General features: G+C 50.5%; 1 protein-coding gene across 1 annotated transcript; it reads right to left on the reverse strand.

Annotated features, from left to right (window-relative positions):
- Window positions 1-501: 501 nt before the first annotated feature.
- Window positions 502-9,621, reverse strand: sdhc (succinate dehydrogenase complex, subunit C, integral membrane protein). Its single transcript, XM_052035029.1, has 6 exons — window positions 9,545-9,621; window positions 3,743-3,799; window positions 2,541-2,642; window positions 1,732-1,793; window positions 1,034-1,197; window positions 502-666 (listed from the first exon to the last, which is right to left on the reverse strand). Exons 1-6 carry the CDS (start codon window positions 9,559-9,561, stop codon window positions 562-564), a joined length of 507 nt encoding a protein of 168 aa, XP_051890989.1. The 5' UTR covers window positions 9,562-9,621; the 3' UTR covers window positions 502-561.
- Between the last annotated feature and the right edge of the window lie 9,705 nt (window positions 9,622-19,326).

Raw genomic sequence — 19,326 nt, forward strand, 5'->3', positions numbered from 1 at the left:
CCATCCACCCTGTGGGCTAGCCATTCAACTGCAGCAGGCATCAGCAAATGAGCCTGCACACACACCGCCGGGCGCGGGAGGCACCACCGTCACACTGGGCTCCCACCACCTCCCCCCCCCAACAACCACCACTCCCCTCTCTGCCAACCTGACCCACCCCCTCATTAACATGGCTGGTGGAGAGTGACAATGGAAGAACTGACCTCACTAACATGGACGCCGGGCCAGGGCTGGCAGGTGGGATGTGATGTCTTCACCGCAGATGCCTCACCCCCCAGAGGCAAGAAGAGGGTGCCCCAGACAAGAGGGGAGGGGAGAACCCCAGACAGCAGGGGAGGGGAGAGGAGGGCAGGGAGAGAAGTATGGGGAGGGGAAGGCAAGGGAGGGCAGGAGAGAACCCCAGAGGGCAGGGCAGAAGAGGGGAGGGACTCCAGACAGAGGGCAGGAACAAGGCTGAAGTTAAAGCTTTATTGGAGATCATACAGAGTTGGAATCCCTCCCTTACCCCGAGACCTCCCCCCTCCCCTTTATCCCTCCACCCCCCACACCTCCAGCTGCCCCTCACAACGCAGCCAGCGTCAGGCAGGTGGCCAGGGTCAGTGTGAGGACCAGGTACCCCGAACTCTCCACCTGCGGCATCGTCAGTGCACGGCCAGTGTCCCAGGCCTGGGGAGAGAGCGGAGGGAGCAGTCAACAGTCTCGCTGGTTATTGCCCTGTCCCCCGACCCCTGTCGGCCCCTCCCACACCCACACCCAGTCCCCGTCACCCACACCCAGTCCCCTCACCCCATCAACCTACAAACCCCCACACCCTCGCCCCATCACCTCTCTCCCACGCACCCCTCAACCCTCCCCACACACTAACCCCGTCACTCCTCCTGTGCCTCCCTCCCTCCCCCACACCCCCTCACTCCCTCATGTCCTCACGTCTCCTCCTCCCCTCAACCCCCCTCCCCTCAACCGCTCTGTCCCCCTCACCCCCTCTACTCCCCACCCCCCGCTGGGTACAGCTCCCCTCCCCGCCCTCACTCACCAGGTGCCTCACTCCGTTCCAGGTGTGGTAGGCCAGCGGGAAGGCGATGGCGAACTTGGCGGCTCCGATCAGCCCGGGGCCCAGCTGCAGGCTCCGCACCAGTTCCAGGTAACTGGGGTAGTCGCCGGGCAGCAGCAGGGCCGCCAGGGCGAAGAGAGACACCCCTGGGGGAGGCAGGAACAGGTGAATCAGTGTTGGGGGGTGGGGGGGGTGACAGAGGGACAGGGGAGTCAGTGTTGGGGGGGGATGGAGGGACAGGGGAGTCAGTGTTGGGGGGACGGAGGAACAGGGGAGTCAGTGTTGGGGGGGACGGAGGGACAGGGGAGTCAGTGTTGGGGGGGATGGAGGGACAGGGGAGTCAGTGTTGGGGGGGGACGGAGGGAAAGGGGAGTCAGTGTTGGGGGGGACGACGGAGGGACAGGGGAGTCAGTGCTAGGAGAGGGAGGGACAGGGGAGTTACTGAAGGGGGAGGGTCGGAGTGGGAGAGGCAGGGGGAGGGAAGGGTACGGGGAGGGCGAGGTGGATGGAGGGGTGCAGGGAGGGGTAGGTGGAGGGAGGGGGAGGTGGAGGGAGGGGTGCAGGGTGCAGTGAGGGGGAGGTGCAGGAGGTTGAGGTGGAGGGAGGGCTGCAGGGCATTGGGGGGGGAGGTGCTGGGAGTGGGAGGGGGTGTGATGCAGGAGCGGTGACGTGTTCCTCACCTGAACTGAGGGCAGCCCCCGTCCCACGATGCATCACTGACATGGCCATGGGCACTGACCACCTGGGGGGAGAGAGCAACACTGGGACAGGGGTCTCAGGCAGCCTGGTGGGCGTCCCCCCACCCCCCTACCCCCCAACCCCCCACACCAGTGCTACCACCCCATCCATTTCTTCATCTGCCCATCTCCCCCCCTCCACTCACCTCCTTCCTTTTCTTCGCCCCCCCCCCCCCTTATCTGCCCATCTCCCTCCCTCTCGAGTCATCCATCACAGACACAGGCCCTTCAGTCCATCACATCCATGCTGACCCTTTCACCTGTACTGCACCAATGCACCCTGTACTAACTCAGTGTAACTGCACTGTGTAATGAATTGACCTGTACGATCGGTGTGCAAGACAAGTTTTTCACTGGACCTCAGTACAAGTGACAATAATAAGCCAATACCCCTACTGATCCCATCTGCCCACGGTAGGGCCGCCTCCGTCCACACCGTGCCGATTTCAGTGTCTGAACGTCTCAGACACGCAGTGACTGTGTCTGATTCCCCCACCTCCTCCCCCAGTGAGTTCCACATATCAACCCCTCTCTGTGTGAGAACCCATCCCCTTTACATCTCCTTCCTCTCACCTCAGACCTGTGCCCCCTGCACCCCGACCCTGGGGAAAGGTTCTGACCATCTACCCCCTCTGTGCCTCTCCTTCCACCTCTCCCGGGAACACAAGTCCAGCTCGTCCGATCCCTCCCCGTAACTAAACTCCTCCGTCCCCGGGCAGTGTGGTGGCCAGCGTCCCCTCCCCAGTGCCCACCTGTAGATGCTGATATGGGGCGACATGGGCCGGTTCAGCCGCTGGTTCTTCTGCCAGAATCGATCCATCTCCTGCTGCGCCGTGGAGCTCGTCCGAGAGAGGCTGAGGGAGGGGCAGGGAGCATCAGACATTCACAAACCTCTCACCCCACCACCCGAGACCATGGGAGCCACCCAAATGTGGGGACACCCCCTAAACTGTGGGAATACCCAAACTGTGGGAGCCCCCCTCAAACTGTGGCAATCCCCCCTAAACTGTGGGACACCCCCTAAACTGGGGAACGCCCCTCTGGGAACCCCCAAACAGTGGGGACACCCCCAAACTATGGGAAGCCCCCTCAAACTGGGGGAACCCCCTAAACTGTGGGAGCCCCCCCAAACTGTGGAAACCCCCCTCAAACTGGGAATCCCCCCTAAACTATGGGACACCCCCTAAACTGGGGAACACCCCTGAAACTGTGGGAACCCCCAAACAGTGGGGATACCCCCAAACTGGGAACCCCCCTCAAACTGGGGAAACCCCTAAATGGGGAAACCCCCTAAAGTGTGGGAACTCCTCAAACTGTGGGAGTCCCCCCATACTGTGGGAGCCCCCCAAACTGTGGGAACCCTCCTCAAACTGTGGGACCCCCCTAAACTGTGGGAACCCCCTAAACTGTGGGAACCCCCCCAAACTGTGGGAACCCCCCCAAACTGTGGGAACCCTGCTAAACTGTGGGAATCCCCCCTCAAACTAGGGAGCCCCCTAAACTGTGGGATGCCCCCCCCAAACTGTGGGAACCCCCCCCCCCCACCCAAACTGGGAACCCCTCAAACTGGGGGAACCCCCCACGAACTGGGGGAACCCACACAAACTGTGGGAGCACCTAAACTAGGGGAAACCCCCCTCAAACTAGGGAGCCAACCTTAAACTGGAGTAACCCCCTTAAAACTGTGGGATACCCCCCTCCAACTGTGGGACACCCCCCAAACTGTGGGAGCGCCCTAAACTGGGGGAACCACCTTCAAACTGTGGAGCCCCCCCTAAACTGTGGGAACTCCCTAAACTGCAGGGCATCAAAACCGTGGGATCTCCCAAACCATGGGAACCCCAAGTCCACAGGAACCCCAACCTATGCGGCCCTCCACCCCCAAACCGTGAGAACACACCCCCACCCCCCAAACCAGCTGGCACCCCCGGCCTTTCCCTCTGGAGTGACTCACCTGGTGAGCAGGGCGCCGGGAGAGAGGGGAGAGCTCAGACGGCTCCTCCCAGCCAGCCTGTGAGGGAGAGGGAGAGAACATCCAAGGTAACTACTGAGGGAAATCGCTCCTTCCAGCTGACTCTGCCCAGACCCCTCACCATTTTAAACCCCTCCACCGTCTCCCCTCATCTGCCACCTCTCCTAACAGTCCCGACAACATCCTCGTAAACCCCCACTGCCCCTCACCCTCTCCGGTGGGGACCCCGTCTCTCCTGGGATGTGGTGACTGCAGCTGTCCCCAGTGTCGGGCTGGGGTCTCACTGGTGTTGGACACGGTTCCAGCCTCCCCTCCCTAACCTAACACTCTCGGCCGAAGGAAAGTGAACCGTCTGCCTTTCTAACCCCGTATCCAGCTGTCCTGCTCCTTCAGGGATCTGTGGATGGACACCCCCTCTGTCCCTCCACACCCCCCGTTATTGTGATTCCCTGCCCCGTTTCACCCCCCAAACCCATCACCTCACACATGGGTTGTAGGATTATCCAGCACAGACACAGGCCCTTCGGCCCACCATGTCCGTGCTGACCCCTGGACCCATCCACACCGACCCCATTTCCCAGCCCTCGGTCCGTACGGTCTGTGCCCCGGTGATTCAGTGTGGTCCAGGTACCTCAGTGTGTGACCAGAACGTCCTCCGGCTACGGCCTGACCCATGTTCTATGAGGTTATAAAACTGTAACATGACCTCCCTGCTCTGTGTCCTGGCTAATGAAGACAAGCATCCATGTGCATCCTTCGTTACCCTATCTACCCGCACTGCCACCTTCAGAGATCCCTGGATGTGCACAAAGGTCCCTCTTTTTCTCGGTACTCGCTGGAACCCTACCACTCATGGTGGGTGCCCCGCACTTATGAGTCCTCTCAGCTCAAACTTATCAGGATTAAACTCCACCTGCCATTGCGCTGCCGATTTTATAAACCCAACAACGTCATCTATGGCTGTCTTCCCGAGCAAATGGCTGCTTTGTTTGCATGTTGTCGAGCTGCATTCACCCAGGTAGGTGGAGAGTGTTCCATTACACTCCTGACGTGCCCTGCGAAAGATGCTCATTGCCTGGCACTTTGATGGCACAGAAGTTATTTGCCACTTACCAGCCCATGCCTGAATGGTGTCTGGGTCTTGCTGCACACAGGCAATGGGCTGCTTCTCCCACTGTGAATGGAATCACCAGCAAACATTCCCATGGAAGGTGATTGATAAAGGAGGTAAAGACGGCTGGGCCCAGGACATGCTGCAGGGATGGGATAAGTGACCTCCGACAACCACAACAGCTTCCTCTGTGTGATGCGTGACCCCACCCATTTTCCTCACCGACATTTTCCCGGGGCTCCTGGATGCTGCACTCGGTCAGCTGCTGCTGTGGGACCCTCACCCCCAGAGGTCCCGTGGAGTGAATGTAGGGAGCTGGGGAAGAAGTAACAAAGCAGGACCCCAAGGGTACTAATCTCTGGATTATTTCTGGTGCCACCTGCTTGGATGAGCAGGCATGGTAGTGTAGCGGTTAGCGTAACGCTTTACAGTGCCAGCGACCCGGGTTCAATTCCGGCCGCTGTCTCCCCGTGTCTGCGTGGGTTTCCTCCGGGTGCTCCGGTTTCCTCCCACATTCTAAAGACATACAGTTTAAGAGCTGTGGGTATGCTATGTTGGCGCCGGAAGTGTGGCGACACTTGTGGGCTGCCCCCAGCATGTTATCAGTAATGCAAAAAGACTCATTTCATGGTGTGTTTCGATGTACATGTGACTAATAAATATCTTCAATACCTTAGTGAGGATAGCGCAAGAGAATGCATGGCTGAAAAATTGGTGCAGGGGGGAAGGGATTCAGATTTGTGGACCATTGGGATCTCCTCTGAGGCAGAGGTGACCTGTACAAGAGGGATGGGATACACCTGAACTAGAGGGGGACCAATATCCTGGCAGGCAGATTTGCTAGTGTTTGTGGGTTTAAACTAGATTGGCAGGGGGATGGGATCCCAAGCATCAGCGAGGCAAATGAGAGGCCAGAAAGTGATGCAGAAGTCAGTGACAGCAAGTTGAACTGACGTGAGAAGCAGGACAATGGCAGGAAACATGGAAAACTGATTGGATTAAATTGCATTTATTTCAATGCAAGAGGTCTGACAGGTAAGGCGGACGAACTTCGGGCTTGGATTGGTTCATGGGACTGGGATATTATAACCGTTACGGAAACATGGCAAAGGGAGGGACAGGACTGCAGCTTAATGTTCCAGGGTACAGGTGCCTTAGATGGGGTGGAGGCAGAGGAAAGAGAGGAGGGGGAGTTGCATTCTTGAGTAAGGAGAACATCACGGCAGTGGTCCGAGATGAAATTACTGAGGGGTTGTCCAGTGAAGCTTTGTGGGTGGAGCTGAGAAATTACAAGGGGATGATCACCTTGTTGGGACCAGGAATGAGAACAAACATGCAAGGAGATTGTATAGAGTTGCAAGAATAATAGGGTTGTCATAGTGGGGGATTTTAACTTTCCGAACAGACTGGGACCGCCATAGTGCCATGGGCTTAGATGGGGTGGAATTTGTTCAGTGCTTTCAGGAAAGTTTCCTCAGGCAATATATAGAGGGCATGACCAGGGAGAGGGCAAATCTCAACCTACTCTTGGGTAATAGGACAGGGCAAGTGACTGAGGTGTCAGTGGGGGAGCACTTTGGGACCTGCGGCCATCTCTAGCAGTTTTAAACTAGTTATGGAAAGGGACAGAACTGGCCCCCACTTTCAAGTTCTAAACTGGAGCAAGGTGAATTTTGATGGTCTGAGACAGGAGCTTGCAAAGGTTGATTGGAGGAGGTTGCTTGTGGGCAAAGGGACCACTGGCAAGAGGGAAGTTTTTAAAGGCGAGAGAGTGAGAGCTGAATGTCCCTGTTAGAGTGCAGGGCAAGGCTGGTAGGAGTCGGAAACCCTGGATGATGAAGGATATTGAGGCCCCAGCCAGGAAAAAGGAGGCATGGGTCAGGTAAAGGCAGCTGGGATCAAGTGAATCCCAGGGGATGCAGCAGTGGACTCAAGGAGGGAATCAGGAGGGCAAAAATGGGGCAGGAGGTAGTTTTGGCAGAGAGGATTAAGGAGAATCCAAAGATATTTCATATGATGGGGGATAAAAGAGCAACTCAGGAGTGAATAGGGTCCCTTAAAGACCAGAGTGGACATCTTTGTGAGGAGGCACAGGAGATGGCGAGGCCCTCAATGAGCATTTCTCCTCTGATTTTACTGTGGAGAAAGGCATGAAGACTTTGGAACGAGGAAAATTAAACAGGGATGTATTGGGGATAGTCCACATTACAGCAGAGGAGATACTGGATGACTTAAATGTATGAAAGTAGACAAACCTCCAAGGCCTGACCAGATTTATCCAAGAACAATGTGGGAAGCTAGAGAAGAAATAGCGGGAGCCCTGGCTGAGATGGGTGATGTGCCAAAGGACTGGAGGGTGGCTAATGTTGTGCCTTTATTCAAAAAGGCGGCAAAGGAAAACCTGGGAACTATAGACCAGTAAATCTAACTTGTGGTTGGCAAGTCATTGGAGAGGATTTTCAAGGAAAAGACAGGGGTTGATTAGGGGTAGTCAGCATGGCTTTATGTGCGGGAGATCATGTCTTATGAAGTTCATTGAGTTCTTTGATGATGTGACCAAGAAGGTCGATGAGGTCTATATGGAATTCAGTAAGGCCTTTGATAAGTTTCCACATGTTCGGCTGTTCAGGAAGATTAGATCGCGTGGGATCCACAGAGAGCTGGCTCATTGGACAGACAATTGGTTTGATGGTAGAAAGCAGAGGGTGATGGTGGGAGGTTGTTTCTCAGACTGGACGTCTGTGAGCAGTGCTGGGCCCATTGTTGTTTGCCATCTGTGTCAACGATTTGGATGAGAATGTACGGGGCATGGTTAGTAAGTTTGCAGTTGATACTAAAATAGGTGGTATAGTGGACAGTATAGCAGGTTATCAAGAACTGCAGCGGGATCTTGATCAGCTGGGTAAATGGGTCGAGGAATGGCAAATGGAATTTAATTCAGATAAGTGTGAGGTGTTGCATTTTGGAAAGTCAATTCCAGGTGGGGATATCACAGTGAATGGCGGGGCCTTGGGGGTGTTGTAGAACAGAGGGACTTTGCAGTACAAGTACATGTCTCCCTGAAAGTGGAGTCACAGGTAGTCAGGGTGGTGAAGGTGGCTTTTAGCATGCTGGCCCTCATAAGCCAGGGCATTGTATAAAAGTTGGGAGGTCACGGTCCAGTGTACAGGACGCTGGTGAGGCCACGCTTGGGGTATCGTGTTCAGTTTTGGTTGCCCTGTTTCAGGAAAGATGTTATGAAACTGGAAAGAGTGCATGAAAGATTTCCAAGGATGTTGCCAGGAACTGGGGGACTGAGTTATAGGGAGAGGTTGGACAGGCCTTATTCCTTGGAGCAGAAGAGACTGCGAGGTGATCTTACAGAGGTGTATAAAATCACGAGGGGCATAGATATGGTGAATGCAGTCAGCCTTTTCCCCAAGGTTGGGGAATTAAGAACTAGAGGGCATAGGTTTAAGGTGAGAGGGCATTAAGGTGAGAGGGATTTAATAGGAACTTGAAGGGCAACTTTTTTAACACAAAGGGTGGTATGTATATGGAATGAGCTGCCAGAGGAAGCGGTTGATGCAGGTACAATAATAACTTTTACAAGACAGTTGGACAGGTACATGGATTGAAAAGGTTTAGAAGGTTGTGGGCCAACGCTGGCAAATGGGACTCGCTTGGATGGGGCATTTGGTCGTCATGGACCAGTTGGGCCGAAGCACCCGTTTCTGTGCTGTGTGATTCTGTGACTCTATGTCAAGGGCAGTCACTCTCGCCTCACCTTTGGAGTTCAGCTCTTTGCTCCATGTCTGGACCACAGCCGTGATGGGGTCAGGAGCTGAGTGGTCCTGGTGAAACCCAAACTGGGCACTGGGGTGTATGTTATTGGCAGCACCGTTGATGACAACTTCGATCACTTTGCCAATGATTGACAAGAGACTAACTGGGCAGTAATTTGCTGGATTGGATTTGTTCTGCTTTTTGTGAACAGAAACTACCTGGGCAATTCTCCACATTGTTAGATAATACCAGTGTAGTAACTGTACTGGAACAGCTTGGCTGGAGACACAGCTACTTCTGAAGCACAGATCCTCGGTGAAAATTGCCCAGCCCCATGGTCTTTGCTGGGTGCAGAGCTCCCAGCTGTTTCTGGAGAATATCAGGAGTGAATGCAATTGGTTGAGGATGGACAGATCATCCTTCAACACACCTGGCTGAACAGGGAGTGACCTGCACACCCGAAGGGTTTCCTCACCTCCCAACATGGTCAGAGGCTTGGGGTCCAGCAGTCAGGCCATTCCCCCATCCACAGTGTGCTATCCCACTCTCGCTGCACAGACGCGCCCTGACACCCCAACAATTGTGCCTCCCACAGCCACCACCAGGCACCTCCCCTGCCCGAGGCCGCTGCCCCTACCCCGCCTGGGGCTGTCCCTCTCCCCCTCCGATCCCTCCCTCCGGGAGGCGCTCCCTCCCTCGCTCGGCGCTCCCTCCCTCCCTCCCTCCAGGAGGCGCTCCCTCGCTCGACGCTCCCTCCCTCCGTTCTTCCGGGAGGCGCTCCCTCGCTCGACGCTCCCTCCGTCCCTCCGGGAGGCGCTCCCTCGCTCGGCGCTCCCTCCGTCCCTCCGGGAGGCGCTCCCTCGCTCGGCGCTCCCTCCCCCGCGGAGGGACGGGAACCTCCGACTGACCTCCAGAGCAGCGCCATCTTGCTTCTACCGCCGTCGCTTCCCGAATGACGCCAGCAGGCGCCTGACGTCAGAGTGAAGCGACAGGCCGCCATGATAGATCTTCCCGGCGCCCGAGACGTCACGTACTGGCAGCTGACGTCACGGGACGACTTCACCGTCGTCAGCAGCCGCGTGGCGCCATGTTTGTTTTTCCCCAGAGCAAGAGCATGCGCATTGTGGATGGGGGCTTCCCTCTGACAATGGCAGTGATGGATGGGACACAGACCCTTCGGCCCATTTAAGCCGGGCTATCCACCAGCCACCCATTCATCCCAAATGTATCCTCGACCACATTCGACCCCTCGCCCACACTCCAGGGCCGACTTACAATGGCCAAAGTACCATAAAGTCCCAAAACACTCACCTTGGGGATGTGGGGAACCCACGGTCACTGCGAGAACGTTCCAACTCCACGCAGACAGCACCGAGCCCAGCACCGAACCGCGGTCTCTGGATCTGCGAGGCAGCCCGTCGAACTGCTGCCCCAACTGTGTGACGAATTCCAGTCCTGTCCACTCCTGACAGAACTTTAATTTCTTCTGAACTTCATCTCTCGACAATGGATTCAGATCCGAAAAAAACATTCAACGGACCTGCACTGAGGGAGCGCCTCGCTGCGGGAGGTATGACGAGTGGGTACCGCACTGTGGGAGGGGCGGTAAGGGAGCGCAGCACTGTGTGAGGGGTGGTGAGTGAGTGCCACGTTGTGGGAGGGGCAGTGAGGGAGCGCTGCACAGTGGGAGGGGTGGTGAGGGAGCGCCTCATTGTGGGAAGGGTGATGAGGGAGTGCCTCGCTGCAGGAGGGCGGTGAGGGAGCACCACCTGTGGGAGGGGCTGTGATTGAGTGCCGCATTGTGGGAAGAGCCTGATATCAGTGGTGGGGGGGGGGGGATTCTGAGAGACACAATCTACCAGTATTTGGAAAGGCAAGGACTGATTTGGGATTGTCAGCACGACCTGTCTGTGGGGAATGATGTCTAACAATTTATTGAGGTTTTTCAGTAGGTGTCCAAGAGAATGGTCCAGGGCAGGGCCGTAGACATTGTCTACATGGTAGGTTGGTCTGAAAGGTGAGATACATAGTGAGCTCACCAATTCGATGCAAAATATGCTTGATGGTAGGAGTCAGAGGGTGGTGGAGGGTTGTTTTCCAGATTGGAGGTCTGTTCCCAGTGATGTCCTGCAGGGATTGGCTCTGGGTCCCTGTTGTTTTTCTTGTACATTAATGATTTGGATGAATGTAGGTGTTAGAATGGTTATTCCGTTTGTGGATGACACTGAGACCGGTGGTGTGGTGGACCGTGAAGAAGGTTGTCTAAGGTTACAGCAGGACCAAGATCTACTGGGAAAGTGGGCCAAGGAATTCCAATGGAATTTAACTTGGACAAGTGCGACGTGATACACTTTGGGAAGTCAAACCAGGGCAGGAGTTACACTGTAAATTACAGTGTGTTGTATAAAAGAGGTACCCAGAGATGGACGGACACAGTTCCATGAAAGTGGTGACACAAGTAGATAGGGTGGTGAAGAAGGCTTGTGACATGCTTGTATTCATTGGACTTGGTATCGGGTACAGGACCCATTTGGTGTGAGTGAGACCCCACTTGGTGTGCAGTGTGCAGTTGTGGTTGCCCAGCTATAGGAAAGGATGAGGTGAACCTGGAGGGGGTGCAGGGTGCTGGGACTGGAGCGATGGAGTTACAAGGAGAGAATGGGGGAGAAGCCTGCTGGTCGTTAATGGAGTAACAGCTATCAGCCATTGCTCCTACTCTAACTTTTTCAACCCGGTTTGAAAACCTTTCTCCAAACGTGATATTACTCTATTACGACTTCAAGGAGTGCCAAAAGTACTAAAACTACCAAGGAAGATGACCCTCCTGCATCTTTGGAATCTATTTTACAATTGCTTCGAAAACATATCGATGATTCTTCTGAGCAATTTCAACAATTTCAGCAGCAATTTCAACAGCTTAATTCTCAGTTGGACTCTATTCAAAAAACCTTACACGATCATGACGAACGAATTGCAGTGAATGAAGCGACTCTTTCGATTTTGGATGGGAAAATGGATAATTTTGAAAAGCTTTGTAAAAAGCGATCAAAGTCTAATGAAAAATTAAATCAGATGCTTATCGACTTAGATAACAGAAGTCAAAGAAACAATCTACGTATTCTGGGTCTTGAAGAATCGGTTGAAGGTAACCAGCCCACGGAATTCTTTGCAAACCTTTTGGCTCAACTATTTCTTACTACTTTAAAATATCCGCCTGAGGTTGACCGCTGTACAAACCTCCCATGGAAGACAGACCCAGGTCAGTCATTATCTGTCTGCATGACTTCCAAATTAAAGAGCTTCTAATTCATGACTCCCGTTGAAGAGGAATGATTAATTACCAAGATTACGATAGGCTGGGATTGTTTTACCTGCAGTGAAGGAGGCTGAGGGATTACCTCATAGGGGTATATAAAATCACGAGGGGCAGAAATAAGATGGATGGTCGCAGACATTTTCCCAGGGTAGGGGAGTCAAAGACGAAGGTGAGAGGGGAAAGATTGAAAAGGGAAGGGCAATGTTTTCACACAGAGGGTGGTGGGTGTGTGGAACGAGCTGCCAGAGGAGGTGGGAGAGGCAGGTACAATCACAGCATTTAAAAGACAATTGGACAGGTACTTGGAAAGGAAAGGGTTAGAGGGATATGGGCCACACGCTGGCAAATGGGACTGGCTCTGAAAGATGCGATTATGCACCTTCCATCTTTGTTCACGCTCTCATATACCCCCTCCAGTCAAGGTCCCATTGACCTATTTCTGTTCCCCCTCCCGGTTCCATCCACCTGCTACCCACACATTTCACCCACTAGATCCTCACCGCCCCTCACCACATCTGGTTCCATCCGCCCTGCACCTCTCCCCCAATGGTTCCCATTATCACCTTCCTTACTGATCAGATTCCGGCGATAGTAACCTGTGTGTTGCCGCCTTCGTCCTGTCTGTAAGGAGTTTGTACCTTCTCCCCATGTCTGTGTGGGTTTCCTCCGGGTGCTCCGGTTTCCTCCAACATTCCAAAGACGTACGGGTTAGGAAGTTGTGGGCGTGCTATGTTGGTGCCGGAAGCCTGACGACACTTCCAGGCTGCCCCCAGAAAACTCTACGCAAAGATGCATTTCACTGTGTATTTCGATGTACATGTGACTAATAAAGAAATCTTACCTTATTTGCAGAGATCTCACCTTTCCGGGGACTGAACCACAACTGTCTCAGTATTGACTGACTGGAAGAGGTAGGGCACTGGATTCACATAACACATAAAAGGCTAGATACCATTTTGAATGAGCAGCAGATGAGTTATTGTTGTGTGTACCTGTGATCTGTGGACATGGTGGACCTCTGACGGGTTGTACGGTCAACAGTGGGACTCCAATTCAGACATGCAAAACCAGCGAGTGTGAATTATTGTTGGGGATGAACAGACGCATGGGGAACAGCAGTTCATAGTGCATCCGCCAGCTGTCAGTGCCGCCCTGTGAGGTTCATGATTCAGGTAATAGAAACACAGTTACAGGAAATAATGGAGCTCAGAAGCCAAATGGGAACTGGGTCAAGTGGAAGGTACCTCTCCATATCCGGATAAAGTGAGGAATTCGGAAATGCTCATCGTTCCGGATCACTGCCCACTCTGGCGACACTTCTCACTGCCTCGTAAAGCAGCCAACATAATTCAGGACCCCACCCACCCCAGATATTCTCTCTTCTGCCTCCCCCCCCCAGTCAGGCAGAAGATACAGAAGCTTGAAAGCATATACCACCAGGCTCAAGGACAGCTTCTATCCCACTGTTAGAAGGCAATTGAATGGTTCCCTAGTATGATAAGATGGACTCTTGATCTCACAGTCGCTATGACCATCCACCTTATTGTCTACCTGCACTGCACTTTCTCTGTAACTGTAACACGTTATTCTGCATTCCGTTCTTGTTTTCCCTTGTAGTACCTCAATGCACTGATGTAATGAAATGATCTGTGTGGATGGCATGCAAAGCAATGTTTTTCACTGTATCTTGGTACATATGACAATAATAAACCAACTCACCAATTTACTAATCATGGGTTAGTATTGACTCCCAGCATAAATGCCTGCCCTTGTTCAGTGACCAGTGGGCCGGGGTCAGTGTTGGAGGATCTGCTCTGGTTTCTACTCGTGATTTTTGTCGAACTGCTCTGCATAATCGCGGGTATTTCAGAACAGCTTCTATAAGGCCTTTTCCTCTTTGCTTATACCTCATTTATGTTCTCATTTTTACGGATTTTTTTCAAATTGGGCTGGTTACTACAATGTTTTTATGAAGCCACTACTTCTCTCTTTCTTAAGATAAATAAGAACCCAATGGACTGTTCTTTGTACAGACCAATTTCATTACTTAATGTGGATATCAAAATTTTATCTAAAGTTCTGGCTCGCAGATTGGAAAACATTTTACCATCAATTATATCCGATGATCAGACTGGTTTTATTAAAAATCGATATTCTCATTTTAATATTCTTCGTTTATTGAATATTATCCATTCTTCCTCTAAGCAAATATCAGAATGTGTGATATCTCTGGATGCTGAAAAGGCCATATTTCATTCAATGGTTTAAATTACTTTATCTTTACCCCTCTGCTCGAGTTCTTACTGACTTTCAAAATTCCAAGCCTTTTAAATTTCAACGTGGAACCAGAAACCTGAGCCCTTTGCTCTTTGATTTGGCTTTAGAACCCTTGGCCATTTCTTTTTGAGAATCTAGAGATATCGCTGGTATCTCTAGAAGACGTATTACCCATAAAGTTTTGTTATAGGCTGATGACTTATTACTTTTAATTTCTAATGTTGAGACCTCTTTACCTCCTGTGCTTTCTCTACTTTCCTGTTTCAGTCAGATTTCAGGATACAAATTGAATTTACATAAGAGTGAACTTTTTCCTTTGAATAATCTGATATCACTTGATATTAATCTTCCTTTTAAAATTGTAAGAAATCATTTTACCTATTTAGGTGTAACGATTAGTAAAAGCCATAAACATTTATTTAAAGAAAATTTCCTTACCTTACTGTATTATGTGAAAAGGGTTTTATCAAGTTGGTCACCTCTCTGTATCTCATTGATTGGCCGAGTTAATTCTAATAAAATGAATATTCTTCCCAAATTTCTATACCTATTTTAGGCTTTACCTGTTTTTATTCCGGTCCTTTTTTGATTCTCTTGATTTAATTATATCTTCTCACATATGGAAAAAACAAACATCCTAGATTAAATAAAGTTCACCTTCAGAAGGTTAAAAAGAATGGAGGTTTAGCCTTACCTAACATCAGGTTTCATTACTGGGCAGTCAATATACGAAATCTTATGTTTTGGCTACATTACATGAATCATGAGCATTGTCCAGTATGGGTCTCTTCAGAAGCTAACTCTGTTAAAAAAAATTCTATTTTTTTTTTGCTTGGTTCTTCACTTCCTTGATCATTAAACAAACTAACTGACAGTCTAGTAGTTCAACATCTTTTGAGGATTTGGTTACAATTTAGAAAATATTTTGGTTTATAGAGATTTTCTTTGTCCAGTCCCATTTTTTCGAATTGTTTTTTAAACCTTCTATGACTGATGTAGTTTTTAAAGAGTGGGACATATCGGGTATTTTGTGTTTTCAGGATGTGTTTGTTGGAGGAAATCTTTCTTCATTTGAACAATTGTCCACAAAATCACAGTCAGGGTCACAGTCAGGAGGGGGTCAGAGTCAGAGAGAGTACGGCTGTGGCTGTAACCCTTGGCAGAAGTACTCCTGCTTGAGTACTGTTGGGGGAGACAGCCTATCCGGGGGAAGCAACAGAGGCAGTGTCTCTGGCACAGAGTCTGGCCCTGTGGCTCAGGTGGGTAGGGAAGGAGAGAGGAGGGCAGTAGTGATAGGGGACTCCATAGTTAGGTGGGCAGACAAGCAATTCTGTGGACTTAAGCAAGGAACTCGGAAGGTAGTTTGCCTCCCAGGTGCAAGGGCCAGGGATGTTTCAGATCGCCTCCAAGATATTCTGCAGAGGGAGGGAGAACAGCCAGAGGTCGTGGTCCATATTGGTACCAACGACAGGTAGGAAAAGGGATGAGGTCCTGAAAAAAGGAGGACCGGTTGCACTTGAATCCCAGGGGGACCAATATCCTAGCGGAGAGGTTCGCTAAGGCTACTGGGGAGAGTTTAAACTAGAATTGTTGGGGGGTGGGATCCGAACTGGAGAGACTGGGGAAGAGGTGTTTGGCTCTCAAGTAGAGAAAGCTAGTAGTAGGTACCATAGGCAGGTGACAGAGATGGGACGTGCTCAGGCCGGTTTGAGATGTGTTTAATTTAACGCAAGGAGCATTGTGAACAAGGCAGATGAGCTTAGAGCTTGGATAAATACTTGGAGCTAAAATGTGGTGGCGATTACAGAGACTTTGATGGCTCAGCCACTGGAATGGTTGCTTCAAGTGCTGGGCTTAGATGTTTCAGAAAGGACAGGGAGGGAGGCAAAAGAGCTGGGGGAGTGGCACTGTTGATCAGAGATAGTGTCACGGCTGCAGAAAAGGTGGACGTCGTGGAGGGACTGTCTACGGAGTCTCTGTGGGTGGAGGTTAGGAACAGGGAGGGGTCAATAACTTTACTAGGTCTTTTTTATATACCGCCCAATCGTAACAGGGATATCGAGGAGCAGATCCTAGAAATGTGTGGTAATAACAGAGCTGTTGTGATGGGAGATTTTAATTTCCCAAACATTGATTGGCAGCTGCATTCAGTGAGGGGTTTAGATGGGGTGGAGTTTGTAAACTGTGTTCAGAAAGGATCCTGGACACAACATGTAGATCAGCCTACAAGAGGAGAGGCTGTGCTTGATTTGGTATTGGGAAATGAACCTGGTCAGGTGTCAGATCTCTCAGTGGGAGAGCATTTTGGAGATAGTGATCATAATTCTATCTCCTTTACAATGGCATTGGAGAGAGATTGGAACAGACAGACCAGAAAGGCGTTTACTTGGAGTAAAGGGAATAATGAGGCTCTCAGGCAGGAAATTGGAAGCTTAAACTGGGAACAAATGTTCTCAGGGAAAAGTACAGAAGAAATGTTGCAAATATTCAGGGGATATTTGTGTGGAGTTCTTCATAGGCATGTTCCAATGAGACAGGGAGTCACGAGTGGATACAGGAACCGTGGTGTACAAAGGCTATACTAAATCTAGTCAAAAGGAAAAGAAAAGCTTGCAAAAATTACAGAGAGCTAGGTAATGTTAGAGATCTGGAAGTGTATATAAGGCTAACAGGAAGGAGCTTAAGAAGAAAATTAGGAGAGCCAGAAGGGGGCATGAGAAGGCCTTGGTCGGCAGGTTTAAGGAAAACTCCAAGGCATTCTACAAGTATGTGAAGAGCAAGAGGATAAGATGTGAAAGGTTAGGGCTTATCAAGTGCAGCAATGGGAAAGTGTGTATGGATCTGGAAGAAATCGCGGAGGTAATTAATGAATACTTTACGTCAGTATTCACTACAGAAAAAGATGTGGGGGATTGTAGTGAGGACTTGCAGCAGGCTGAAAAGCTTGAGCATGTAGATATTAGGAAAGAAGAGGTGCTGAAACCTTTGGAGAGCACCAAGTTGGATAAGTCGCCGGGACCAGATGAGATGTTCCCCAGGCTGCTGTGGAGGTGAGGGAGGAGATTGCGGAGTCTCTGATGATCTTTGCATCGTCGATGGAGTCAGGAGAGGTTCCCAAAGGTTGGAGAGTTGCGGATGTTGTTCCCTTATTCAAGAAAGGGAGTAGAGATTGCCCAGGATATTATAGACATGAGTCTTACCTTAGTGGTTGGTAAGCTGATGGAGAAGGTCCTGAGAGGCAGGATTGATGAACATTTGGTATTGGTATTGGTTTATTATTGTCACTTGTACTGAGGTACAGTGAAAAGCTTGTCGTACAAACCAATCGTACAAGTCAATTCATTACACAGTGCAGTTACATTAGGTTAGTACAGAGTGCATTGATGTAGTACAGGTAAAAACAATAACAGTACAGAGTAAAGTGTCACAGCTACAGAGAAAGTGCAGTGCAATAAGGTGCAAGTTCACAACAAGGTATATCGTGAGGTCATAGTCCATCTCATTGTCTTAGGAAACGGTTCAATAGTAAATCAAGCACAGCCTCTGCTCTTGTAGGCTTATCTACATGTTGTGTCAGAAATCCTTCCTGAACACACCTAACAAACTCCACCCCATCTAAACCCCTCACTGTATGGAGAGGTAGAATATGATTAGGAATATTGTCAAGGGCAGGTCCTGCCTTTTGAGCGGGATTGATTTTTTGAGGATGTGACTAAACACGTCGATGAAGGGAGAGCAGTAGATGTAGCGTACATGGATTTCAGCAAGGTGTTTGATAAGGTACCCCATGAAAGGCTTACTGAGAAAGTAAGGAGGCATGGGATCCAAGGGGACATTGCAATGTGGATCCAGAACTGGCTGGCCCACAGAAGGCACAGTGTGGTTGTTGAAGGGTCTTATACTGCCTTGAGTTCGGTGACCAGTGGTGTAGCTCAAGGGATCTGTTCTGGGACCCTTACCCTTTCTGATTTTTATAAATGACCTGGATGAGGAAGTGGAGGGGTGGGTTAGTAAGTTTGCAGATAACACAAAGGTTGGACGTGTTGTGGATAGTTTGGAGGGCTATCAGAGGTTACAGCGGGACAGAGATAGGATGCAAACTTGGACTAAGAAGTGGCATATGCAGTTCAACCCAGATATGGGTGAAGTGGTTCAATTTGTTTTGTCAAATATGATGACAGAATATAGTATTAATGGTAGGACTCTTGGCAGTGTGGAGGATCAGAGGGATCTTGGGGTCCGAGTCCATAGGACACTCAAAGCAGCTGCATAGGTTGACTCTGTGGTTAAGAAGGTATATGGTGTATTGTCCTTCATGAATTGTGGAATTGAATTTAGGAGCCGAGAGGTATTGTGCAGCTATATAGGTCCCTGGTCAGACCCCAATTGGAATACTGTGCTCAGTTCTGGTCGCCTCACTACAGGAAGGTTGTGGAAGCCATAGAAAGGGTGCAGAGGAGATTTACAAGGATGATGCCTGGAATGTGGAGCATGGCTTATGAAAGCAGGTTGAGGGAACTCGGCCTTTTCTCCTTGGAGTGACTGAGGATGAGGGAGGACCTGATAGAGGTGTATAAGATGATGAGAGGTATTTATCGGTTAGGTAGTCAGAGGCTTTTTCCCAGGGCTGAAATGGTTGCCACAAGAGGACATAGGTTTAAGGTGCTGGGGAGTATGTATAGAGGAGATGTCAGGAGGAAGGTTTTTACTCAGAGAGAGGTGAGTGCATGGAATGGGCTGCCGGCAGCGATGGTGGAGGTGGATACGATAGGGTCTTTTAAGCGACTGTTGTATAGGTACATGGAGCTGAGAAAAATAACCCTCTGCTATGGATAAGCCTAGTAATTTCTAGGGTAGGGACATGTACGGCACAGCTTTATGGGCCGAAGGGCCTGAACTGCGCTGTAAGTTTTCTATGTTTCTAAATATAGTTTCCCTGAAACTCATTTCTTCTGATATTTACAAATTAGAGACTTTCTTCGATCTCAATTACACTCTTGTCCTGTGAGTCCTGATAAGAATTTACTGGATGTAATTTTTAATATGAAGCCTTTTTATGATGGCTCAATATCTAATATTTAGGACAGGTTATTAGGA

This window comes from Pristis pectinata, chromosome 20 (genome assembly GCF_009764475.1).
Source record: "Pristis pectinata isolate sPriPec2 chromosome 20, sPriPec2.1.pri, whole genome shotgun sequence".
NCBI lineage: Eukaryota > Metazoa > Chordata > Chondrichthyes > Rhinopristiformes > Pristidae > Pristis > Pristis pectinata.